Source organism: Venturia canescens, chromosome 1 (assembly GCF_019457755.1).
Source record: "Venturia canescens isolate UGA chromosome 1, ASM1945775v1, whole genome shotgun sequence".
NCBI classification, from domain to species: Eukaryota; Metazoa; Arthropoda; class Insecta; order Hymenoptera; family Ichneumonidae; genus Venturia; species Venturia canescens.
This window is the reverse complement of record NC_057421.1, coordinates 1,322,759-1,349,532: the sequence shown is the minus strand read 5'-3', so window position 1 is coordinate 1,349,532 and position 26,774 is coordinate 1,322,759. Positions and strand designations below refer to the sequence as shown.

Here is a 26,774-nt window from a genome sequence, read left to right as displayed (position 1 = left end):
TTTCGAATCGATTCACCATTTAGTTTTCGAGATATTCGCCATGCATTGAAAATGGGTCATTTTGTTCGCGATGCCTGTGCTTAAGGAAGTTGAGGCTGTACAGTCATTTTTTTTATCCAAAAGTTATGACCTGTACCTTTCAAAAGTTAGGCCAGTTTACAGTTTGGCAATGTTGCATACACTTTAAAGAAAAGTTGAGGAAAAAAAGACGAAAAACTGGTGAAAGCTCAGTCGAAAACACGAGCGGTGACGATCCTAGCCTCAAAAAACTGCACGGGAAACAGATTATTATTAATATAATCTCAGCAAAGCTCCTAATAAATCTGAAAAAATTGACATTATTCAGCAAGCCGTGCTCATGTTGCCCAAAAAATTTCATATTTTTAGCATCATTTTTAACGGAGATATCACTGAATGTGTCTTGACTTCCATAAGATTACATGTTATTTGGCCCAAATTGTTATTGATTTTTCTCAGCAACAACGCTCCTAATCTGTCTGAAAATTGAACTGATTTTTTTTTTACACTTCACTTTATAAGATGCAATCGGTTTAAAAGCGATGACATCATTTTCATTCTAATGCCTCAACTTCCTTGACGCGTCACTGGATAGCACTTTGTTTAAATTTTTAATTACCGACGCTAAACGAATCTTGCGACTTGAAAATAAAACCAGTCGTGTATACAGTACTATTGTGGGATAAATGTTTTAAGAAAATGGGAATTTTGGACCATCTAGTTTCGGAGATATCGACTGTTGAACTGGGTTAATTTAACGTGACGCAGAACGGGCGCACGACCAGCTGTGACGACGTGGCAACAGTGTACGGTGCGGCGAACTGATGGGCGCAATACAAAAACAATGCGAAAGATTATTTCTCAAATGTTCGGCCACCTTTTTCGATCGAATTGCCGTTTGAAGAGTTTTCACTTCTTTTGTGGCGAATAAATAAGATTTCGGGAAACACCGACATTTGCCACGATTACAGCGCCACTTTCTACACGTGTAAGAGACCTATTCGTGCATGAGGTGTAATTGTGTAGGGCAGGCAGAGAGTACAAGCTTCCACAAAACCATGTAGCCGGCATATAAGCATTGGATTTAATTGTACGTCGCCGTCCAAACTTTTAGCTCGTACGTGTACGTACAGAACTACCTTAAAATGGAGTGAAACGTATGTGAATCGATCTATCGAAAAGTCAAGAGCAATCAGTGATATTAAAGAAAAAGAATATTACACGGTGTGTAAGAAAAAATATAAAAATCCATGTTTATGATAGATTTCGTAAAAAGTAAACGAGAAACGTCAATATTTATTAATAAAAATACAATTTAAATTTTATAACTCAATTTTAAAAACGGTCTTTCTTCATCTGTTTTCAAATGTCTGAAAGGCCATTCGCTATATTGGATTCCAACGTGACGTCACTCCGACGATAAACAACTTGGATTTCAATCGTGCGCTCTGCGTTATTTTGAAACTTTACAAGTTATTATCACGTTTGTCGACTTTTATCATTTATTTTATTAAAATCGCACGATCGAAGACGATTTAGCGAAAGCAGAAAGTACAAATCTATCAATAACAAATACGTCAATGGTGGCGATGAATCCACAATTTTTGTGGCGTTTTTACACTTGTATTATTACATTAAGGCACATACACCGATGCTCTCATTATTTTTTTGTCTTTCGCAGTCGTATTGTTTACCAACGGAGTGACGTCACAAATCGAAACAGCATGGCGGCGTGCTTTTCTCCGCGAAAGTTCAAAATCATAAATAAAAAATAGTTTTTAAGACACTTTTCGGTATCATAAAATAAAAATAAATATTCCACTGGTTCATTACGACCTCAGGATCAATTTAAAACAGTTTTCAATAAAAGTCGTCCCATTGAACGAGTCTCTTTATGAACGCGAAAAAATCAGTCGAATCAAAGCCCTGCTTAAATGTGATAACGAAAAAGTACTCTGTTCTCAGATGCTAAGACTTTTTAGCACAAGATATTCCGAACGATGTTTCATCGTGGTGCAGTGGTACGATTCTGCAAAGCACAGTACGGGATCTGCCGTGCTCTGTGCGACCCCATGCACCACGGCAAAATGGATATTCGTCGAGGCCAGTGCAGTAATGGCTAGCTACTGCGGAAACTTTTGCGCTACTGAAATTCGCGGCCTACTGCCCTTAAGCCCGCGACCAAGCTGCGTTAACATTCTCTCTTATTCTCTTCCTTCGTGTTCTCAGTGTTTTGTTCGTTCCCGCACATCCAACACCCCGCGTTCCAGAATATCGTGATTTATTAGCTCGTTTATTCCAGATTACATATGACGTGCATGGTAATAACCCGAGGCTCGACACTTTCCACAAGCGTCTCGGACTATCGTGGAAAAATGATTAATTTTCCTTCGCAATCTGCTTAACAATAACGCGGATAAAGTTCCATGAAACTATTTCCCCATTTAATGGACTTTTGTCCAAGAATTTTTAGTTGCTCCAACTGCCGGGTCTTTGGGACCCCTTAACAAAACGAGAGAAATCGACTGAGTTTTTTTGGAGATTTAGCAGAATTTGTCGAACCCATTTTTTTGGGGTTTTTCACATCTTACAGAAATCTGTTCGTCGCGACTGGGAGCCAATGACTCAAAAGAATCGAAAATTATAGTTGCAATGAACTATTTTTCGTTACAGAGTGCGTCAAATAATGCAAAAGTTTGGGGAACCATTGCCGCAGAACACATATTAAATAACGTGCTGCGCTACATAAAAAATTGACACGGAGCAAAATTTGATGAAAAACATAGTAAATAATGAAACGATTTGATGAAAATTAAGGAGATAACGTAGCGATCGTTTCTCTGTGCTATACAAAAATTGCATAGTTTCGTATCTTCTTTTTGACCGCACTCAGTTTTGCTCAATAATTACATAGCAAAACTCATGCGCCCACCAAATTTCAAAGGTGTTGGGAATATAAACATGAAAATTAACCAGTGGCACATGGTAAAATTTCAAGCAGTCGCTTCGGTCATGAGCGGACTTTGTGAAGTAAATCTTTGTCGAAAAGAAGATTTACTTTTTCTTTTCGACAATTTTCGACATTTCACCAATTAGCTCGGTCCAATTCACCAATTTGAAACATTTCACCAAAGGCACGAGTGACATTCACATATCGATACATCGTTCGATGTCAGAACCCCAATTATTCATAAAAAAGTATCTCCGTGTGAAAGAAAATTCATATTTTTGGCAATTGGAAGAGAAACGATGTTCGGTGACAATTCTTCGAGTAAAGCTTTTGTTTGTTTTTCATTTTCCAGGGGTACGAGAACTCACTGCTCAAAGTAACTTGCAAGAATGGGAAGACCGCATCGGTGAGTATATTTCTAGCGTGTACGGCGTTTCACTTTGGAAAGGATCGTTTCGATATTCGATTTGAACTCGTTCGTGTATTTTCATTAGATTTTTTCGTTTGTTCGTGAGTACCGGCAACGACGAATGTGACTTGGGAGCGTTGATTATATTCGGTATCGTAAACGAAATATTTCTGTTCGTCCGGCACATTGTCAGATCGTATCTCGGAAACTCGATCGCTCGCTCGTTTCTCTTGTACTCTTGTCAAAGAGATTATATTTGAAATTCGCTACATTCGAGCTCCTCCGCTGGAAGTTGTTCAGGTAACTGGAGGAGGGAACGCTCCCTTCAGCATTTCGCAGCACTCTCGTTCGAGGAGAGTATCTCGAACGACTTTTCGAGTGGAGGGAAAATCAAGGAAAGAGGGAGATGGAAAAGTTTATATTAAATTTCCCGGCTACCGGAAGCAGGGGGATGCGGGAGAGAGGGAAACAAAAAAAGGGAAGAGCAAAACGTGGGGAAAAATGATTCGCGAAACGGTGCCGACTATCCAGGTCTTTTCATTCGATTTCACGGTTATTTCGGTGCGAAATTCATTCGAATGCGTTTTTATACACGCGAGCCGCGACCCTTTCTAATTTCGAATCCAAACATTCGAATATTTTTTGAAAGTACGAGAATTTAACAGCCCGTCGAAAGAGCGTGCGAATTAATCCCATTTTTCACAGTCCGATAATTCTTCGCTGCAACCTTTTTACGAATACAAGACGCTTTTCGTTGCTGCTGCTATTCAACATCGCGATTCACCCCTTCAAGAAAAAAGTACCGTCCAACCCGAGGGTTTTTCCGTACCGTGTATTCGTCCGTGCAGCAGATCGATCGAGAGTCTCCGGGAAAGGGGTTGGCGTAATAGCCGTTTCGATTCGTATTCACTCGCGGTGGTCTCGTCGATGAAACTTTCATTTCAATTATTCAGCCAGGGACAGCGGAGCGACGCACACGTGAAGAAAGAGAGTCGCGCACACACGAGAGCTCGCGATGGAGTTTCTCGATGTTTGTTTAATGGCGACGCACCCGGGGGCCGGGGCGGCGCATCTGATTTCCTTCTGAAACGGATCGCCCCATCGCCGGGACAAATTCATGCACAAAACGAAAAAAAGACAATCGAGAAAATATGAAGTGGCGCGAGTTGAAAACTACCCTTGGTTCGTGGACGGGATACGCGCGATGGAAGGCTCAAGAAAATAATCGATCGTTACACGAGCGAGCTTGCGAGTACCAGCGACCGAGTTAATGGTCGCCCCGCACGGTAACAGCGTCAACGAAGCAGGAGAAAACAAGTTTCCGGATCTGCAAAGCACCGCGCTCGCTATTAAAACGCAGTTGCGATCCAAGAAAAATATACTCGGAAATTCGAATATCAAAGTTTCAAGATTGAACTTTCGTGCTTGGAACTCTTCACGCGTGTCTATGTCTGCTAACTTTGTAACAATTATTTCGAAAGCCGTACACACCAACGATCGGAGCTTTCACATTTCGAAATCGCGGGGTCGCCCGGAGTCCTCGGAGCTACGAATCGCGAGCTTGCGGAAGCGGAATTGCGAGGCTCGCCGCGGAGTTTTCAACAATCGCGAATCGGTAATGACAGCTTGCGAAAAGATTGTTCACATTTGGTCATTATAACTCGCGCTTAGGGCTTTGTAACCCGGAGTTAAAACGCCGAGCGCGAGCTCTCGAGATCAGCCATTTTGTCACAGGCTCAAATTTTTTGTGGGCTCAGGACGAAACGATGTCAATGAGATAACATTTTTAGTGAACGTTCATGATCCCTTTGCTAATCAACCTGGCAAATTTTGAAACGATCCACAGCACAGTTATTTAGTAAAAATAAATCGCAAAGTTGGACTATTTGGTGTGCTCGTCACAGTATGTTTAGGGAAATGTTCCGAACATTTTTCAGTGTGTTATAATAAATATTTGCCGAGAAAACGATCTCACGGAGATGAAAAAGCAGGTATAGACGGAGAAAAAATTTCACTAAAAACTGCTATGGTGTCATAGGAGTAGGATCCTATATCGTAATATTTATTAATTCGATGACTCGATGAAAATTGATGTGTGATGTCAAAATAAATACATCGGTACACGTGTATAGCGGCATGTTATCGTACAATCGTGAATGAAATTCTGTTATTTACCGTAGTAAATTTCTAAACACTTTGGCCTATGATCGATGCTCGTGTTCGAGCTCCTCAAATTTTACTATGTTCAACTGTAAATTTCAATTGTGAAAACAGTACTAAGCATAGACAAACGGCATAATAATTCTACTTGACAGTTCATCATCGAGTCAACATAAATTTAACAACGTTTCCTTGGTGAACTGTGTTAGGAAAAAATAGCACAGTTTGAAGCTTTGTCACAGCGAAATACGCAATTAAAAAATTTTCATTCAGAATTTACTTGGAAATTACAATGTTTTTGGTAAAAACCTTCAAAGTGGGCGATATAAAACCCCAATACCATGGCAGCATAGTAATTCTTACTATTTTTTCTCTCCGTGTACGGTTAAAGGGAATATTGGTCCAACTTTTGGTGCCTTAATCATTAACAGTACCGAGTCATCGAGCTCACGTGACCAACTCAAAATCGATGGTGGCGCCTCCCATAATAAAGTATAACTGTATATGGTAAATACGCTCGCTGTCACATGTCAGACGCCTCGCGTGTATTCTATACCGGATTTCTCCGCGAATTTTTATTGAAAGCGTGACGAATAAATTTTGTAATGAGCAGTGAAGTGGTGTGAATCCGGCTCTGGTCTCTTCGGTTGTGGCTATTTTTGATAAAATATAATCTTTGTGAGCGGCGTAAAAGGTGTCACGACGTACGCAAACTGCTCCGTATTTTTATTTACTCGTTGCGTTGGTGAGAAAAATCTGCTGTCTGAAAACAGAGCACTTTAGCAGAGAATCGGCTAATTAAATCACATTTTTCGATTTTTTTTGTTTTCCCGTAGTCGTTATATTCGCGACGAAATCCGGTAGAAACGGATTTTAGTTTGATTTTCGGACACTTGGCGCTGCGGGGCGTCTCGTTATTTACGTTCTTGCCAGCTCGTCTTGCAACAATGGATATCTAACGAATGATCGAAAATAATGCCATAAACTAATGGAAATAATTAGTGTAACCATTACTTTGTCAAAAATGCATATTCTTTCAAACCGATGAGATATTTTTTCCCTCGAAAAATTACCACAAAGCCTCCGACAATTATCGTTAGCCGTATATAACGGAGAAAAAAATTTACTATGAAATTTCCTTCCTCCGCGCAACTCCCCCGCACGATACCGGGTGCGGATACATTTATTCACCGCTCGCGCAGTCCTCCCTCACGCTTCATCTTTTGCCGGTTAAAGTTCAATGTGTCAAATAACCAAATTGTAGAAGGGTCGATATTTCGAAATTTCAAACGTTCTAATATCAGATTGGAGATAAATAAGTAATTCGAAATTCCTATTTCGAATAGACTATTTAGCAGAGTACGCGTTTAACCGAATATTCCGTCTTTGAATTCGTATTTACTCGAAAATGTATATTTCGGTAGTTTTCATTTCGAATACAATTTCAACAGACCATACGAATGTCAAAAGTTCATGTTTTCGAATTCAAAATAGAGAGTAGTTGTTTTATAGACAGACCAGAATATAGAGTGGCAAAAAATCGAGAGTGAATTTTTCGAGCCTATGAAACTTGGATATGCGGAATAGCGATGGCTCGAAAAGGCAAAAGTCAAAATGGCGATGTTTGAAATCGGAGATCACCAATCTGAGCAAGGGAGTGAGCGAGACGCGTGTATTTTGAGCTCCGCTGCATTTCTTCATTTTGATCGGTCGACTTTCTAACGTTTCGCCATTTGGACCGTTCGACTTTTTGGTGTTTCAGTATTTCAAGCTCAGTAATATTTAGTCTTTCTTTATTTATATTTACGAAATAGTGAATATTCGCAGTATTGCTGACTGCAGTAATTTATGAATGGAAAGAGTGATAGTCAAATTCTCGAAAAAACGATATTTCAGTCGTCGTTCTATGGGCGATCGTTGCATTCTATTGTCGATGTAAACGTACTTCGAACCTCGAAGTTTCTATTTCATTAATTTTCGAAATTCAAAGCTCTAATCGAATTGATCTGTCTCCGTGTTATCGTTCGAAGTTCGTAAACTCGAGATTTCAGCTGTTCGAAATTTTAGTAATTCTAACGTTTTGTCCCGATCCCTTTTGCCTTCGATCTTTTCTCGTGTAACTTTAAGATTCGTGTGTATAAAATATCGGCTAATGCAGTTTTAACATTCGCCATTAATACGCAAATCCACTTGAGAAATTGTTGGAGTATATTGAAGCCTCAAAAAACAAGGAGAAATTTCGTATGAATAATTCGAGCTCGCGGGAGGCTTTTCAATTAATCATTCTCTGACCGATTGAAATTTCGCTTGTCGCAATTGCCGGTCGCCATAACATTATGGAAATTCGTAGTAAATCGTCGTCGAATATTCCGAGTGGTGAAATGGAGAAAAAAATAATGATAGTAAGCAGGATCGATTGCGGGTGCGGAGCACAGAAGTTGAGGTAGAAATGGTGAGCCGGCACAGTTGGGTACGGGGCAAGCAACGCGAATCGATACTCTCGCCGCTCCGCCTTTCCCGCAACCCCCTCGTTATTATTATACTCTAAGTCTACCACTTTCAATCACGGAACTTTTCCGATGATATGAGAATAAATATGGAGAAAAAATTTGCCAGCTTTTGTTGGGCGTTACGGGGCCGGGGCAACGTTCAGTTTCCCCTCACGTTTCGATCGTAGCAAAAAAATGCAATTTTATGGTGAAATTGATGAAGCAACAAAAAAGAAAAATGTTTTTCCTTATTTTTGTTTCGTTTCAGCCAGTGGGATTCGTGACCTTTCAAACGAGGGCGGGAGCCGAGGCAGCCAAACAGGACTTACAGGTAATGAAACCGCTCCGCGCGCGCGCGCGAATCACGATGTACTCGGGAAGAGAATTTATTTCGAAGCCTCTTTCCCGTGATATCGAGAAAAATAGGCTGACAATAATCGCGCTCATTAAGCCGTCAGAACCAGCGACTTATGTCGATTAATCATCCGGAATTTCAAAAATCACACGAAAGAAATCAACAAAGTTTTAATTTTCGACTCACTTCCACCCCCCCCCCCCTGACACCCGCCTCTCTAAAAAAACCCCGAGCCCCGTTACTTCTTTGATAATATCTGGCACTTGGGTTGATGCTGCATCGAATACGTCTCTTATTGTAATCATCAATTAGCATACCTCAATCAATTCCACCTTCTCTGTTTCTATTATTATTATTATTATTATTATTATTTTCATATAAGTTTACTCTTTTTCGAATCATGGTTTCGTTCAGTTAATCTTTATTCCCCACCCTGTAGTCACGATTTGTCACGATACTTACGCGTGGTGAGCAGCAGCGAAACGAATTTTCGAGTTGATCTCTCGTCGAATTTGGATGATAAAAGACCTGCAGAGATTCGATTATTCAAAATTTCGATAATGGAAGAATCTCAGTGATTCATAAAACACACTCGTCTCAACTGTTCTCTTCTCCTCAGCCACGACACGCAAAATTTGAAATTCACTAAAAACCTGCAACTGTATAGCCTCTCTACTGTCCAAACATCGTATTCGTAAGAAATACGATTTTCCAGATCTTACGAGTTCAAGCAAAAAAGCTGTGCTCAGCATCACTGAGAAAAGGAAACAAGACTTTGATGGTGCTGTAAAAAAAAAAAGAAAATGCGAAAAAATACGATGTCAGTAAAGTACAATAGTCACGAACGTTCTTGAGCATTTTTTTATTCGGTTCGAAAGAAATAAAAGAAAAAAAAAAAAAAATAAGGAACGAGAGATAGAGAGACGATACTCTCGTGATTTTTTTAGTTGATACTGTACTAACCCAAACACACTGAGTTCGATACTGTAGTAGCTGTTGTGCATTACCCTCCACCGAAATTATTCGAGACTCGTAGCTGGCATAAAATAAATGCGAGTGGAAAATTCTCGCCTTGCTCTCTCGATGATAGCGAAATGCAACGAGGCTGGAATAAACGTAATAAAATATATTCGAATATACGTAGACTGGTGTGAATAATTCCTGATCCATTGGCGTGACGAGCCAAAGTCACGTTGCTCAAACGACAAATAATATGTCAGTCTGTCCCTGTACCTGCCACTTAAGCCCACCGAACACAACCACATCCCCCCATTACTAATTTAGGGCTATCTATCTCTTCCAGCAGGGGGTTAAATTCGATCCTGAAATGCCACAAACAATACGTTTGGAATTTGCAAAAAGTAACACAAAGGTTAGCAAACCCAAGCAACCAGCCGCTGCAGCAGCCACCTCGCACCCCGCTCTGATGCACCCTCTAACCGGACGTAAGTATGCACCACCGCCGCCACCATCTTCGCGTTCACTCGCTGCTATTCTCTTCTTTCTTCTTTTTATAATGACTTTTCCATTGTCCCAACCCCTCCAGCCTTTTCGCTCCGTCCCACACTCTCATTCCTATCCCCACACCTCTCGTATTGCTCTCCCTTTGTTTTGCTTTTTTTCCACCGTTACCAGGGGGGGCCTTGTTCGAATGAACACTTTTTTATGTTCTCCTCGGCGAATGAGTTGAAAGATATTCACGAGGAACTTGCATTTTTCATACCGTAGACCAACGTTTCTCTCGTAGCTCGAAAATCCACCTCTGACGGGGCGAGCATCTTCCTGTGGAGTATCGATCTCGGTGATGCTGCATCCGCACGAGCTGCGCCGAGAAAAAACGTTTTTTCATTAGTCCGATTTTTTCGTTGCGATCTCAACGAATTACGAAACATTGAGAAGGTTCGTCGATGCGCGGAAACTTTTTTTAGATTCTGACACTTTTGGCTTAGTCCAGCGACCAGGTGCCTCGATCAACAGGATTTCGCTCGAATTAGCGTTCGTTGAGACAACGAAAAATTTGGGGGAACAACGAACGTCTTTCCTCCGTTGGAAGTCTGCCGATTCGTCTTCACTGATACAGCTGCTCGAAATAATCCATTTTTTCAATTATTAACGACCTTATGGTCGCGTTATTATCCACTGACATCCGGATGGTCCGAATGGCAATCGCCAACCGAAGAACGCGGTTGACGTCCTCATGCGAGTTATCAAGCAAAGCTCACCGTTGCGACGACGCAGCTGCGCCAAACAGCCAATTAATCATCTATTCGACTCCGATCGAGTTACAGCCTCGAATAGCCCATTAATCCCCCCGGATGTTTGAATACGCCTTTGTCAAGTGGATAAATTGCAAATCTGTTGATTAACCAGTTCATTGGTGAGTTATCGGAGCTGCAATCAGAAGTCATAACTCATGATAATGAAAAGCATCCGATTGAGTCTTTCCACCAACGTCGATGCGAATGTCCTCCATCCAACTGGACCCAAATTGCTCGTTGTGGTTGCGTCGAGCTGGCCAGAGAATCGGGCAGTTTCGTCCTTTTATTTCAACTCAAAATATGACGAATTTACTAACGGCGTCGACGGTTTTTATTTTAGCCCAATTTTCTCCATCTCCCTACACTAATTTCCTCTTCCAAATGATTTTTTTCCCTCAAATATTTATCTCCGTACCAACATTCTTCCACTCTTTAGATGTCAGCTGTGTTCTTCACCAATTTTCCTTTCGCAAGCACTATTTTGATCTGTAAGTCAAAATCTATAAATAGAATACAGAGAGACCGGAATGCACACTCCACAGGACGTGATCCTCTCACTCGTACAGTCATTTTAGGACTTCTGCTGCATTTCCTGATACCATTTCAAACTGCTATCGTTCATGTTAAGGGACAGGGTGACGTTCAATGTGTCAAAACACTCTTTATGTTCGTATGTATTCGGCGTGTCTTAACTAAAATTCAGCTTCAATATTTGCCGCTGAATTTTTTCATCCTCGAGTAAATTGAAAGTTGCATGGAACCTGCTGTCAGTTTAAAGTGAATTTGTATTCATGCACTCCCACGGATAAAGGCTTCGAGACGCCACTCCTCATGAATTTCCTTCAGGTGGAAAACTGAGTTCACTAAGTTTTGCTAACTGCGTTATATTCTTTCTCGGGAAAACTCCTCGCTCTGTCTTTCCCTGAAACATAAAAATTTTGATTCTAAATGAAAAAATTGCGCGCATTCTTACGTTCAATGTTTCCATGATGCTGTTTAGGCGCGCGTGTGCATCGGTATCCTCGGAGCCAGTAGGAAAGTTGGCCATTTTTTTCGCTCGATCTCAAACCTTGTGAAATTTGCAACCAACTTTTTTCTAGGGGATCCAAACAATTGGGAGTAAGAATATCGTTCACTGTGCATGTCGACCAATGAATGGATGAATCCCGAACGAATTAATGATTTAGAACGAATAAACGAATGAATTTTTAATGAATTAAGGCCGGGGTAACGTCTATTTTAAAAAAGCCCAATTTTTAGATTTTTTACACGCTACAGCTAATAGCAAATCAATTTTATTGATTGTGACATCATATTACAATATGTGAACAATATTTCCGGAATTTTTAAAACCCGAACACCAATAATAATTAACTCGATGGCAGCAAATATTCAGAGGCACTTCAGAAAAAAGTTTTTCATCGGTTAACAGTATAAATCGAAATCTACTCGACCGATCTTTTTGTTATTTGGCATGGTACTTCCTTACACAATTGGCCAGGTTTCTAGGAGAAAATTTTTTCCATTTTTTTCATTTTTTGTGACACTTGGAAGTGAGAACACTGATTTTCGGCTAAAGATGAGTGTATTTGTTATTGTAAAATTGATAATTATGAAAAATTGGAGCAATGCTCTTGCAGATACCTGGTCAATTGTGTAAGGAAGTGCCATGCCAAATTTCAAAAGGATCGGTCGAGTAGATTTCGATTTACACTGTTCACTGGTGGACAACTTTTTTCCAAAGTGCCTCTGCTGCCACCGAGTTAATTATTGATATTGAAGTTTTAAAAATTCAGAAAATCTTGTTCATATATTGTATTATGATGTCACAATTAATAAAATAGATTTGTATTATCTGTAGCTTCTGAAAAAATTGTCAAATTTTTTTCACAGAATTGACGTCACTTCGCCCTTAATGAATTTTAAACGAACGAAAAAAATTTTTTGAATGTTTTATATCGAAACTTCTTGACACTTTCCAAATGAATTTCATGAAAACCCAGTTTTTATAGATTTTCAATACATTTCCTCAAAAACAAAGTAAAACAAACGAAACACTTTTTTGGTACTTTTTTTGCACAGTAGTTACGAATCCTTGTGTGTGAGTTCTGGCACTCATATTTCCAAGCTTGAGACGCGCATACCATGAAAATGGCACTGAACATTGCAACGTTGAAGTCCAACAAAATGATCTGAAAAAACTCTCCAACAATTCTAGTAATTCTCCAATTCTGTTACCTGCCAACGTGACATAAAAAAATGGTGAGTTACAAACGTTATTTTTGTTAATTTCATTGGCCTCCAACGTTGCAAACTTCAGCGTCGTCCATGAAACTAAGCCAATAGAATCACGTCGATGTGTTGTTCTTGACCAAGAAAACTAATAGCTAACAAAGACTGTGTTCATATCTCATTTAAAGTTGCTCTAAAGCGTCGTTATTTTCAGGTCACAAAAACTTTAGAAACGTCCCTGAGCATATATTATTATCGGAGCCTTGGGGCACAAGTTTTTCTACCAGACAATTTTTTCTTTATTTATTGATGAAAACCGATGAATCTTCCAATGAAATAGAAATCTGAATGATTTTCTTTCTTTGCAATAAACGCTGATTTGTGAAATTCATTTAGAAAGAATATTCACGTTTGTATCCACTGTATTTGTCTTTCAACACGATTATCATTTCGGTTTTTTTTTCATTTCATTTTTCATCGAAACGCACTTTAAATTGGGTCAGAATCCGCTACAAAAATTTGAAAAATATTCTCGATGATCCTTCACTGTTTCTACGAAAATTCAGGGTCGTTTTTCGACCTTAAAAGAAAGAGAAAAATTTAGTGAAAATCAGATTTGCATCCTCACAACTACCGTGGCAATCTGATACCTTCGAAAAAAATAATAAAAAATAATCAGCCTACTTCATGCCATTTTTAGTTGAATTCCAGTTTTCAATGGAGCAGAAAATAGCAAATAAATACACGGAGAGAAAATTTCACTAAAAACTATTATGGTGCCATAGAAGTATAGGCTTCTATATCGGTAATATTTATTAATTCTTACGAACATACATAGTAATTTTTTGTGAAGCGACTCGATGAAAATTGATGAGTGATGTCAAAATAAATACATCGGTACACATGTATATCGGTATATTATCGTACAATCGCGAATGAAATTCTGTTATTGATCGTAGTAAATTTCTAAACACTTTGGCGTATGATCAATGCTCGTGCTCGAGCTCCTCAAATTTTACTATGTCCAACTGTAAATTTCAATTGTGAAAACAGTACTAAGTATAGCAAAACGGCATAATAATTCTACTTGACAGTTCATCATCGAGTCAACATAAATTTTACAACGTTTCCTTGGTTCACTATGTAGAAAAAAAATAGCACAGTTTAAACCTTTGTCACAGCAAAATACGCAATTAAAAAATTTTCATTCAGAATTGACTTGGAAGTTACAATGTTTTTGGTAAAAACCTTCAAAATGGGCGATATAAAACCCCAATACCATGGCAGCATAGTAATTCTTACTATTTTTTTCTCTCCGTGTATAAAAAAAAGATTTGTGAAATCAAAGTACTTTTTTATTCCTGCAATTGTGTACAGACGTTACCAGAAACGTTTATTAATAAAAAAAATCGGTGGCTTAAAAACCTTTGTCTATTTTAATGCTCGACATTTCGTTAAATTCAGTAACGATTCACCTGAAGTTGGAAAATTATTGTAATTTTGGTAGCCCCCTCCGTCGCGTGTGTCACATTTTTTTTAGCCATGAAAATTTCATACGTTGTTCCATTCGCGTTCGTTCGAATGAATGTGCCTGAGGAATCGCAGGTCAGCAATGTGAATCGATAAAGTCGTACGGTTCTCAAGCTAACTTTGCCGAGCTGCACTAACGGGGTCCGAAGTTTTTATTACCAGTGTTCCACAAGGAAAGCCCGATTGCTCGTTAAATTACTATTAAATGGGAAATTTATTCTTTTTATTTATAGAGTATTGTCAACTGATTTAACACTTTAAAAATGGACACGTCGATGTCAATCGTGGCTCAAGACTTCGATTAATTTTCATCAATGAAGAAAATATTGTTTCCACATTAAATTCAAAAGATTTCGCTCATTCGAGCAACTTTCCAAGTATTTGCTACTTTGACCTTGACTGCGTTGATTCTTCTTCTCTTCTTCGTTGATTACCGCGGCAGTAGGTTTTTACGAATTTGACTCGAACCGATTTCCCTTTCATAAAACTGACTCGCGAATTAGCTGTTCGTGTCATCGCCCTGCGGCGACTTTCATTGGTCGGCTGAAGAGGTCGCACGTAGCTCAAGGGAATCGAGTCGAATTCAAGCTTTGGAGTTATTCTTTCGCCCGCTTCCAAATGTCACGATGACAGTTGGTCCTGCTCCACGTCCCCGGTGGCTGAAATGCGTCCCTGAAAAGTCGTGAATAGAAAAGAACGAAAGCGGAGGAAAATTATCGTTCGCCGATATTTTAGGGAGTAAAATTTCATGAAAACTCGGCGAATATTACGTTGGTAAATTGTTGGAAAGAATCTCGATTGAAGGAGCCCCTCACAACGAAGAAACGCAATCGTTCATCACACGTGTGCACAGCTCGTTCGATGAATACCATAGAAATTAGTCCATCGGTGAAAAACAGTGGAGTCGCTGTTCGTGCTGAACTCGGTCAGCACCGTACACAATTTTTGCATCAACGCTAAAATGGAAGCCTCCGCGAATATTCAATTGGATTGGCTGATATTGTTTTACCAACGAAAGTGCCATATTCCCCGAGCGATAGCGTTGTCACGCACGTATACAAATGGACACGTGGCGCCCCTTTTCATGCGTCCTTTTATTTCTCCATAGCATGTGCGCACAGACACACTCAGAGTTTATATTCATGCGCGGTTGATAAAAGCTTTATCACTGTTCTGCCGGCAAACAAAAACAAGCGTTCGATGCAATCGTTTCGGAGATCGGCGCCTTCGTGTCAGAGCCCATCGGCGCTATTTCGATTGACGGAACGCGCCGCTCCAGGCGCGTTTGCGTGGCGGACAAAAAAAATAACGTTCGTGGGCTAGAATTTTTTGACGTGATTGCCAATTCGATTCTACTGAATTTGGATGCACTCGTAGTTGGAAAAACCTTTCGCAGTATTTTTCAAACATTTTTATACAAAATTGCGATTTTTAGTTCAACTTTTATCAGATAATTCGTTCGACTTTGTGTGTTCGACGGTTTTATTACTCTTTTCCGTCACTGCGAAATCAACTACTTGAATATGTGGCGCACGATTATATTTCGCCGTGAAACTTCACACTTCGGTTTCACTCGCCAAATCAATTTTCATTGTAGACACCACACTGGTGCAAATTTGCACCCACGAAAATGAAAGAGAAAAAAAAAAACAGGTTTTCAGAATTCATTTCTTCAATTTGTCCATTTTTCTGTAATAAAATTTGATTTTTCAATTTTTTAAGTTATTGTAATCCATTACTGAGGAATTTTTACCCCTAAAAAGTCTCGTTGTAAGATTAATTCCATAGATTCATGGATGAAATAAAACGTTTTGAAAAGTCAAAGTGCACATTTGCACCGCAGTGTGGTGACCTTAAAGGGAGTGTGACTAATCTTTTGGCTATCAAATTTAATCATTCCAATGACACTTCACTTTTTCTGAAACCATAACCTGAAAGACGAACGAGGAAGTGTACTGAGAAAAACATTTGTTCGAATTTATCTGTTTTTATGTTTTCGCATGAACTTGATTATACGCCGTTTCAAAATAGACTCGAATCAGAATACTTTCGTCGAAAAATGGATTTCGTACGTTGAACAACTTTCGTTTCCTCAGTCCAATAATTTCGCTTTTCCCCTTCCCAATCGTTCCTCTTCTCGTCGCTAACATTTTGCATATAAATTGTCGTTTGCACGTTACTTTTTACTCGAGGATGAAAATATAGCGTACTTGGTAGAAATAATTCAATATAAATGTACATAAAGCTTGTGCGACGTTAATTTATTATTCGTAATTGCTGTCGTTCATCGAAAATATTCGATGGGGCATACATTTTGATACACTCAAATATAAATGTTGTGATTATCGTTAACGCATTACATGCGTCCAGCAGTGCGTAAAATTCGCTAAAAGTTGCTGTTTTCAGAAGAGGAAGCAACGGAAATGTATAAAAATCATTTTTACACATCGATATTAGTATTTAAACTTTGTAAAAAAATTTATTTCATTTGTTTTTCAGTTTTTTCTTTTTTTCAAAGTTGCTCCACGGTCTGCATCGTTTCCTCTTTAAATGTTGATAGATCTGCAAAACGTAAAAAAAATCTTGTTAAATAAAGTCGTAGTTAGTCTGTCGAGCCGAATTTTTGAAATTCGAAAAATTTAGCAATTCACGCCAGTTTTAAATAAGTGCGCATTCTCCGTCATAAATGTCACACTTTAATTATGTTTATCAATTTTTTTAATAACAATATCGAAAATCCGACTCGACACACTACAAAGAAAACAATTTCGAATGCTTAAGAAAATATTAAAAACGTTTTGAGAAAAACGCATTTATAGGGAATTTTTATAATCGACTTTCACAAAAATACGCCTAAAACTGTAGAGAATAATAATCTGTAAAAAAATAGATTTTTCGAAAATTCTGGACGTACGTAAGGCCTTAATAAGGTTACGAAAGAAGCAACGATTGTTCGTAACTCAGATGCTCGAAGTGTGATTGTGATGGGATTTTTCAGACTTAGGAAGCCCTTTCTTCCCGGGTGGACCGGAACTGTGGCATCATCCATTGGCATACTCGACGGCAGGTGAACTGCCAGGGACGCTACAACATGCGACGCTCGTCCATCCTGCGTTACATCCTCAGGTCCCCGTACGTTCCTATCTTTGACTATCTGCAGACAAAGCTCTGGAGCCGCCGACGAGCGCCCCGATGCACGTTAGTGATGATACATGACTATCGTTTATTCTTTTTGTTTCGTTTTCGTTATTATTTTTTTCAATTTTCTTGTGTTCGTCACGTTTGAGAAACTAAAGCGTCGGGAAGGACGAAAAATGAGTTTTTCGAATGGATCGATGAGCGGAAAGCGTGGAGGATTTTAACAGAAATTGAGGCTCAACTTGACCATAAAATTTTTAAAATTTTTTCATCTTTACTGAAAAACCAAAGCTCCGGATAGTGGGAATGACGAGTGGATGCTCGACGACGAAAATGAGAAATGCGAAAAACTGGATCGAAAGGGAACACGATTTTGACAAAAATTCGTAATTCCGCCTGAGCTCACGATTAAATTCCTACTCGGCTTCACCGGCGGACTTTCGCGTTTTTATGCTCGAGCTGGTAGCGAAAGTTGGGCGGAAATTGTAGCGATCGAGCACAAATATATTTAATGAAATAGCAAAAGTACTTTTCGAACGTTTTCGAAAAAGCTCGAATCCCTTTAAACGTATGGCGCCCGAAAATGGAATGAAGATCGAACGATTTCGCTGAAAAAAAGGAAAAATTTAATGAGAACTCGAAATAAATGAATTAATTAGTTTCTCTGTGCTTTGGCCGGGTCGTTTTGTCCGTTGGGAGTCTGCGTCAGAATCGTTTTCCTTTGAAAATGTGGAGAAAAGAGACTCCGGTTGAATCGAGCGACAATTTGTCTTCCCCTGAACGAATTGAATGAAAAAATTCATTAGCGAATATAATCGAGTGTCAAAAGCAGCGGCGAGAAACGTTTCAACGTGAATTTTCTATTTTCTAGTCGACCAAAAACTCGCTAATTCTCACAGAAACAAGAATTTTCACTCCGGAACGCTCACGCTCGATTCGTTCAGTTTTTTTACATTTAATACAGTGCGAGAGAGAAAAAGCGAAAAACGATTGAGCGCCGATCGAGCGTTCGCCGTCAAGAAATTTTTTGTCTCTAACGAGCGCGTTTCCCCTTCGTTTGCCGCGGAAGCGCGCATACATTTTAAACACAGAAATGAGAACACTTTTTGCTCGAAGTAAAGATACGTCCGCGCAATTATCGGCTGCTCGATTTCGAGATTAACCGAGACTTCCATTCCGCTATCAAACGATTTCCCTTTTCTTATGGTTACGAAAAAAACTCAACTATCGAACGGCTTTCAGACACGGATGCGATTCGATTCTCCGCGGAGCTCACGAAAATAAACGAAATGAAATATAAAGAAGTTTAGCCGAAGGAAGACGAGTCTGCGTCGATAGTTTTCAGCCAGCACGTATAAGGAACGTCACAGTCGATAAGAAAAGGAGAAAAACGCTCGATTCGGAACGCGAACGCTCAGGAAACCCTCGCCTCGTTTTAGAAATCGAACGTCACAGTTGAACCACTGAGGTCGCAGTATTATCGAGCCCTGGACCGCGTCACCGCATCGCGATGACCGCCGCCCGTCCCTCTGCGCGCCGCGCTATATAGAACCGTTGCTCAGAGTTCTTTTTATTATTAATTTAGCGACTCGATCGCGGCATCGTAGAGCAAAGTTGAAAAATCCCCTTTTATCGGAAATTTTTCCGTTCTTAATTTTGACGTGGCAGAAAGAAAAAATATTTTTCTGACAAGAGTCAGAAAAAAAAAACGTACAAAATTTATTAAGTTCTCCGGTAAAAGCTCGTACACGGAGAGACTTTTATAGCAAAAATTACTATGTTTTTATAGTAACGTCGGACCACATCGATATTATAATAATAATCGCTACAGAGTGTGTCAAGTAATGCAAAAATTTGGGGAATCATTACCACAGTTCGTAGTAAATAACGCGCTGTACTGTATCAAAAATCAACACCGAGCGAATTTTTATCAAAAATGTAGTAAATATTGAAATGATTTGATGAAAATTTAGGAGATAACATAGCACTCGTTTCTCTGTGCTATACGAAAAATAGCTTAGTTTCGTATTTTCCCTTTTACCGCACTGAATTTTGCTCAATAACATAGCAAAATTCATGCGCTGACCAATCATACGAGGCGTTGCTCCGTATAAACATGAAAATTAACCAGTGGCACATAGTAAAATTTCAAGCAATTTGTCCAGTGGAATTCACCAATTTTTAACATTTCGCCAAAGACACGAGTCACATTCGGATATCGATACATCGTTCGATGTAAGAATGTCGCAGACCTAAATTTTGATGCCCGTCGTACATAGTAAAATTTGAGACACCTGCTTTCGGCATCAAAATTACTATGCACTTTGGTGAAATGTAATAAGATGGGGATATAGAACAGCGCTGCTATAAAACATGGCAAATTTTTCTATTTATTCATCCGAATTATTCGTATTAAGGTCTGTCCGTGTACTGTGAAAAATGAATATTGTTTTTTTAATAGAAAAATTCAATTTCTTTCCCACAATAATATCTCGAGTTGGAGCTCGTCACCGCGCCATCGTTACTGGACGGTTATTTTTCAAATTCAGTTCCCTCAGTGCGGAAAAGTGAGAAAAAACTGGTCCAGCTTGCCCTGGATTCTGGACAGCAAAATTCCTCTGACATTGAACTAAGTAACGTCAAATCTTTCGGAGCCTTTTTTCTCGAACGCTCCACGTTTTCGGATGTGCACGCTTTCGTTCGAGCGTCGTTTTCCGCCTCCGTTAGATCCGCGGCTCCAAATAGTACGCGAGCGTCGCTTCGCTTCGGGGTTGATTTCGAAACGTCGATACGCGGAAACCAATAAAGCTGAATTTAGCGGGGAGTCGGAGGAGCCTGAGGGAAGCACGAGCTCGCGAAACCCACAAACTTCTCTACGAATGAGCATTCGATGTAACGAAATCAGAGTACCGAAAAGGAAATTAGTGAAGCCAAAGTTGAACTGTAACTTTTCCAAAATATTCTGGCCTTCCTACAGTTTCTCCAAGTCGCGATACTTTTTCCAAAGTAACGCTAGCGTCCAGAAGAAAATCCATTTAGAGGAAACCCCATTCTGCTTAATATTTCGTTGACACAAATCGCGAATCGACGTCTCAGTTAGTCTCGTCGACTCCTAGATATCGATCGGGAAACGTTTTTTCGTGTTGGGATAACCGGGTCGACCAGTCATAAGCAAAAGTGCAAAGATAGCCGCAAATTATTGAAGATATTTTGCAGAATCCTTCGGAAAGAATCACGCGAATGAAGCTCGAAAACAGGGGCTCCAATAATCGGGTCTCTTTCGATCAGCCAATTACTTCGAAGCGTCCGGGCGAAGCTCGATCTCAAGCCGAACGATAAACTCATTTCTCCGCAATGATAACTCCAATAAGCTCAAGTGCAAAAAGTAACGAGAATAAGCAATAATCAGTATTGAAATAAAACTTTTTGCCACGATTGCACGTCGACGCGTCAATTTGCATGGTTATTTGATAATTTGTTTGTTTATCAGGCGCCAATGTCTCTGCCACATCCGACAACGCTGACGTCGATACACGCGACTCTGCCACACTTTTTACCGTCACCGGCACTGGCGTCGCCAGTAGGCTCGTCCTCCTCCCAGCCCAGCATAGCGGTCAGCAACGCGCCGTGTTCGACTCTGTTTGTCGCTAATCTGGGACAATTCGTATCGGAGCAAGAGCTCAACGAGATCTTCAACAGGTGAGCCAAGTCAACGCATTGCGGGGTTTGAGGCTGCGAATTAGAAAGCTTCGCGAGTCGCGTGTCGAGGGGGTGAAAGAAACATTCGTTCGCGGGCGTTGATTTCAAAGGCTTTTGTTTTTATTACTTTATTTTTTTCACTTTTCGTTTTTATTACTTTTGGAAAATACCGAATGGACGAGAGAGAGAGAGAGAGAGAAGCGAGATATTTCGCAGTGCAAACGTGCTGTGAGGAGGTTGAAAGGAAAACCGGAAAGCCCGGTCAAGCGAGGCCGAATTTCGGAGCCATTATAATTACAAGGGCGGACACGGGGAAGCCTTCGCGCGTGTTTTCCTCGAGAATGAGACGCTCCTCTCACCGCTGGCGAGGGTCGCGACCCTCAAATTACACGGGACGGTGCACCAGCTCGATTTCCCTGTCTGGGCCTGAAAAACGCACTTTTTAGGCAGCGCACGAGACCTCGCTGTGACGAGCCATCGCTCGATCGATGCCAAATAACGATAAAAGGGGAGCACGGACGCGACGAAACTACAAAGGAGCACCCTCTTTCTTGTTGTTCTCCCGCACCCATCCCGCCAATACTTATTCACCCTCCATCGAGGAATAATCGAATTAAAGCTAAACAAACCCGACCCCGTGGCTGCCACGCATTCTCGAATCATCTTCGCTAATGAAATCTTAAAACTCTTCCCATTCTTCTCACATTTCGAGGACTTCTCTCGTTGGATCCTCTCACTTTTTTTGTCGCTATAAAATCCCACGGAAAGTTCACGTCCAAAGAAAATCGAAGCGCTCCAAAGTGCGTTGGATACATTTTGATAAGAAACTTGAATAAAATCGATGTCGGAAGCGATTACTTTGTCGATGAATTTCAAAGAATTTCGAATTCTTGAGGGCAGTAAAATTTTTGAGTTTTTATTCCATTCGCTGTTTTTATAAATTCTACACGGAGAGAAAAAAATAGTAAGAATTACTATGCTGCCATGGTATTGGGGTTCTATATCGCCCATTTTGAAGGTTTTTACCAAAAATATTGTAATTACCAAGTCAATTCTGATTGAAAATTTTCAAATTGCATATTTCGCTGTGACAAAGCTTCAAACTGTGCTATTTTTTCCTAACACAGTTCACCAAGGAAACGTTGTAAAATTTATGTTTACTCGATGATGAACTGTCAAGTAGAATTATTATGCCGTTTTGCTATACTTAGTACTGTTTTCACAATTGAAATTTACTGTTGAACATAGTAAAATTTGAGGAGCTCGAACACGAGCATCGATCGTACGCCAAAGTGCTAAATAACAGAATTTCATTCTGTTATTTACCAATATTTACCGATGTATTTATTTTGACATCACTCATCAATTTTCATCGAGTCGCTTCACAAAAAATTACTATGTATGTTCGTAAAAATTAACCCTACACCTCATGTGCCTTTTTTCATACTTTCAACCTCATGACCGGGGTTTGAACGCACCCCACTCTTTTTCTGCTTATAAATCCGGTTCTACGATGCTAAACTGACTTTATCCTACACCATTTTCTTCGTTCTTTTATAACGAAAAGAATGATGTACGATAAAACTAATTTCAATTGAATTTATATATAAAAAAATCCGTCGACAATCAGTCGATAATGTCGCTTGTTAGGACGGGAGCGTAGTTTGAAGTTCGCGTGGGGTGTGCTCACACCCCAGTCATGCGTTCTTGGGTTAATAACTACTTCTATGGCACCATAGTAGTTTTTAGTGAAATTTTCTCTCCGTGTAATAAAGTTGGTTGTTGAAATCTGGAATTTATTGAGGCTCGATCATCCGCGAAGAACGGAGGCAAAGAAAATTACTATTGAGTTTCGATGATTCGCTGTTTTTACAAATTCTCATAAAACTCGGGCCCATCGAAATTTATCGAGGCTCGATGGAGGCTCGTTGCCTGAAGATTTGTTCCCGTCTGAATACACGTAGTCGAGCGTTGATCCGCGCACCGAGGTCCGATTTCCAAGAAAATTTGTAACTGAGCTCAGCCAAAATCGAGAATTTCGGTAACGAAATTGTGGAGAAAAAATGGTAAAAGTGTCTCAACACTGCGCCGAAACGGGCCGGCCGTTTGGACGCGCTTTCACGAGGTATTCGTAATACATACGCGAAAGCGAAATACTCAAGATCGAGCACTCTCGACAAGATTGTGCTCCTTGTCCTCTGCACTCTACGTTATGAAGCGAGTAATGTGTAACGACGCTAAACGAACGCGGCGCGTCGCAACTCCCACTTTCTCACGATCGCGATTCCGGCCGCTCTCGCTCCCCCGCGAAACCGCGAGCGTGATCATTATTATTTCTTCATTTATCGCTGGAACAATGCTCATTGTTGGCTCTCCTATTCCCGAAACAATCAAATCTCAGCTGATTACTTTTTCGTGGAACGCTTTTAATCGCGTTAGCAAACGTGCTTGCTCGTGCAAAGTATTTTACGAAGGAAAGAGCGAAAATTACGAGATAACGGGGCCGAATAATCATCCTCGAATTTCGACATTCGTTATTCGTTGCCATCTTTTTGCGTCGAGATCGACCCGAGTCAGAAATAATAAGGCAGAAAAAAATGCAGGATTTTTCGTCCTCAACCTAATTGGGTTTCCCTCATCCGCGAGAGTTTCGACTATTTTGCTTGAAATAAATTCACGTCAGTCCTTTCACCGCGTGACGAAGAAGCGAGGGAAACGTGCTCACAAAACGTCGCGAGCTCCTCATTTGAATAATATTGCAAGGGAAATGGACAATCCGTGTATGCCCTCGGGTCACTGGAGAGATTCTGTGCATTAAATCGATACCCTGGCACTACCGGCATCGTGTTCCTGCTCACATCAATTTCGCGGAAGCTTCCTGTCGCCAGACCCGAAAATCTCCGTGCCACGAGCAAATTTTGGCCGGAATTTGTAATATTCTCTCGGGACAAACGTCGATCAAAGGTCGAGTGTTTCGACTCGATCGTGGATTTTTCGTTGCTCAAAGTAGCCCGAAAAAAGGCAGTTGAGAACCTCGTCAATAAAAATAGCGCTCACTCGATCGTAAACTCCGAGAGCTGTGACGCTGCGAATCTCTTGGCAACCCAGATACCAAAACGATTCTTCGTTTTATCGAATTAACTTTGTTTCTTCCCGACACGATTGTACGTGCAAATGTTTTTGCGCTCTTTCTCCTCACTCTTTATCCCACGAATGTACAAGTAGCTCACAGCGGAGCTGGGCCTAAAAAATTTCGGTTTTCATTGTAAAATTGGCACGAGCGTCATTTCTCGAGCAGTAAAAAGCGAATTAGAAGGGGATTTAAGACGCTGGAAAGATTTCTTCCTGACGGACGCTTTCTTAGCGTCCTTCTTCGTCGAGTGACCGCGATCACTCAAAACCTGTCTACCGTTACTCGCGCCTCCCCCTCGCTCAAACTTCTCGTTGTTTCCAACTTCTCGGTGCGTTTACTCTTTCTGAGATCTCTCCGATAGGCTCGACCATATTTTTCCGCCTCCTTAAAGAACCCGCGGTCGTAAACGGGCGCATTGAATCGTCGTAGACGCTTTTTCCAGTAGCTGGCGAAACAAACTCGAATACGGAAAGCACAATCATCTCATGATTCTTCGTTTTTTTTTTTTTTTTTTTTTTTCATTTTCTTCCTATCATTTATTTTCATTCATTTTATCATTTTCGTTTCATTTGGTACTTGATTTTTTGTAGTCGTTGTCACTGTAGCTTGACGTTGGAGCGCACTACAGACGTTTTTTCAGATCCAACATGTCACGAAGTACTAAAAATGTACGCGATCATGCAACATTAATGAGTCCAGTCAAAGATCCAAGATAAAAGTTTCGACTAATCAGTCAGATCCTTAATCCAAGCGTGCTTATCATTGCGACAGCGTGTTTGACGACACTCTCGATCGTTCAATGATTTTCAAAATCACCCTGGTCTAAGGTAATTGGAAAAGGCTCGTCAGCGACCTTCGCTGTGGGTCGAGCATCAGGCAATTTGCAGCCTTCGGAATCTGGCGAAAAATTCAATGGCATGGAATCCAAAATCATTGATTTGGGAGGACGAATCCTTGGCAATGAAAAATGACTTTTAGAGCCGAACTCTCAGTAGCGTTAGAGCCGAAAAGTAATTCGGTGTCGCGATCAGAGTGTCGTCGAATCGCTGCGACTAATGAAATATATAAAAAATGTGAAAAAATACAGTTTTGAGAGTTGATGAAAATGGATCAAGTTTTTTGGGACCACGATGACAATTTTCTCTTGGCAACCTCGATGTTACATTGAGAAAGTAAAAAATAATTAAAGCTCTAATGGTCTTGACAAGGGCTAAAAATCATTGAGAATTTAAAAAAGTTTCACTCCGAACTGGGGGCCGAGCAAACACAAACTCAAAAGAAAAGCACGTATCTGTACGCTTGTCTTATTTGTGCACAGTTTTACTGGTTTCTGTCGGCTTCGTATGCACACGAAGGGAGGCTCGCCCGTGGCATTTGTCGAATTTCAAGACGTACGCTACGCTGCCCAAGCGATGGCAGCACTCCAGGGATCCTTACTCCTCTCCTCCGACCGGGGACCGATACGAATCGAATATGCAAAGTCGAAAATGGCCGAGGTGGGCTTTACAAATCTCTGGATCGAAGTAGGTTTTCAATTCTTTCCATATTTAAAAAAAGAAAAAACAATGAAAAAAAGTAAAAACAATGAATTAAAATTTGAGAACACTTTCGAGACGATGACAGACACTTGAATTATTGTGATTTCACAATCGCATTGTTCCCCCGAGACTTTTCACAGTGGAATCTACAAGTGACGGTTCTTTCATTCGAATTAAAGTGCGCAAAATGCCGTTGGGATTGAAAAAATGGCCACTTCGAATCCGCCGCGAAGTATTCAGAGGATTCATCATCGAATTTGTGAAAAGTACAAAGAACGAAACGGTTCGATTGTCTGGATTTTAATTTATTATTGTTTTCATTATTTATTTGAGTATTTTTTATACAAAGAAAGGGGATGAAGTTCGTTCGAAAGTTCTGTATTCAGGTCGTTTACTTTTGTTTATTGATTCGTTTGCGTTTCCGTCCCACCGTTTCCGGTAGCAACAAAACATTCTTATTTCGCAGTGCGTAAAATCCTCGTCTCATGATAAATCCCAAAATTCTCCGAGTCCGAGAGGCAAAAGCTTCGTCGTAACGCCGAGAAAAAGTTTTACCTTCAACTTTATTTCTCAGCTTCGTAGCTCGTTTTTTTTTTCATTAAATCATTGTTGATAAGAATTTGAACATATTTTTCTATGGATCGGTGCTCCGCTGCCTTTCTCCTGTGCGTTTAGATCATTTTGTTCTTTTTTTCTTTCTTTAAGGTAGTTTGAACGACTTTGCAACTAATTCGAGACGAAAACGGCCTGGATATTGAAGGGTAAATAGATTTTTTAACAAAAACACTATTTTCATAAATAATTTACGTAGTTTTGGGAACGTTCATCTCGCTGTAACAAACATTTGTCCGGCTGAGCTGAAGTT

General features: G+C 40.2%; 1 protein-coding gene across 7 annotated transcripts in view; it reads left to right on the top strand.

The window, feature by feature from the left end:
- The window catches only part of LOC122407903 (protein couch potato), an 80,553-nt gene that overhangs the window by 43,870 nt on the left and 9,909 nt on the right, over positions 1–26,774 (top strand). For 3 of the 7 annotated variants that reach the window (XR_006260311.1, XM_043414384.1, XM_043414395.1), the window contains exons 3-8: positions 3,321–3,374; positions 8,295–8,357; positions 9,685–9,826; positions 17,400–17,533; positions 21,030–21,238; positions 25,690–25,894. Coding sequence is in view for 5 of the 7 variants with exons in the window: in XM_043414384.1 (XP_043270319.1) it covers positions 3,321–3,374; positions 8,295–8,357; positions 9,685–9,826; positions 17,400–17,533; positions 21,030–21,238; positions 25,690–25,894 (807 nt within the window). In the remaining 2 variants the exon portion in view is untranslated. Of the gene's footprint in view, positions 1–3,320; positions 3,375–8,294; positions 8,358–9,684; positions 9,827–17,399; positions 17,534–21,029; positions 21,239–25,689; positions 25,895–26,614; positions 26,671–26,774 lie in introns of all 7 variants that reach the window. The other 4 variants (XR_006260317.1, XM_043414409.1, XM_043414400.1 and 1 more) reach the window with 3 other exon arrangements.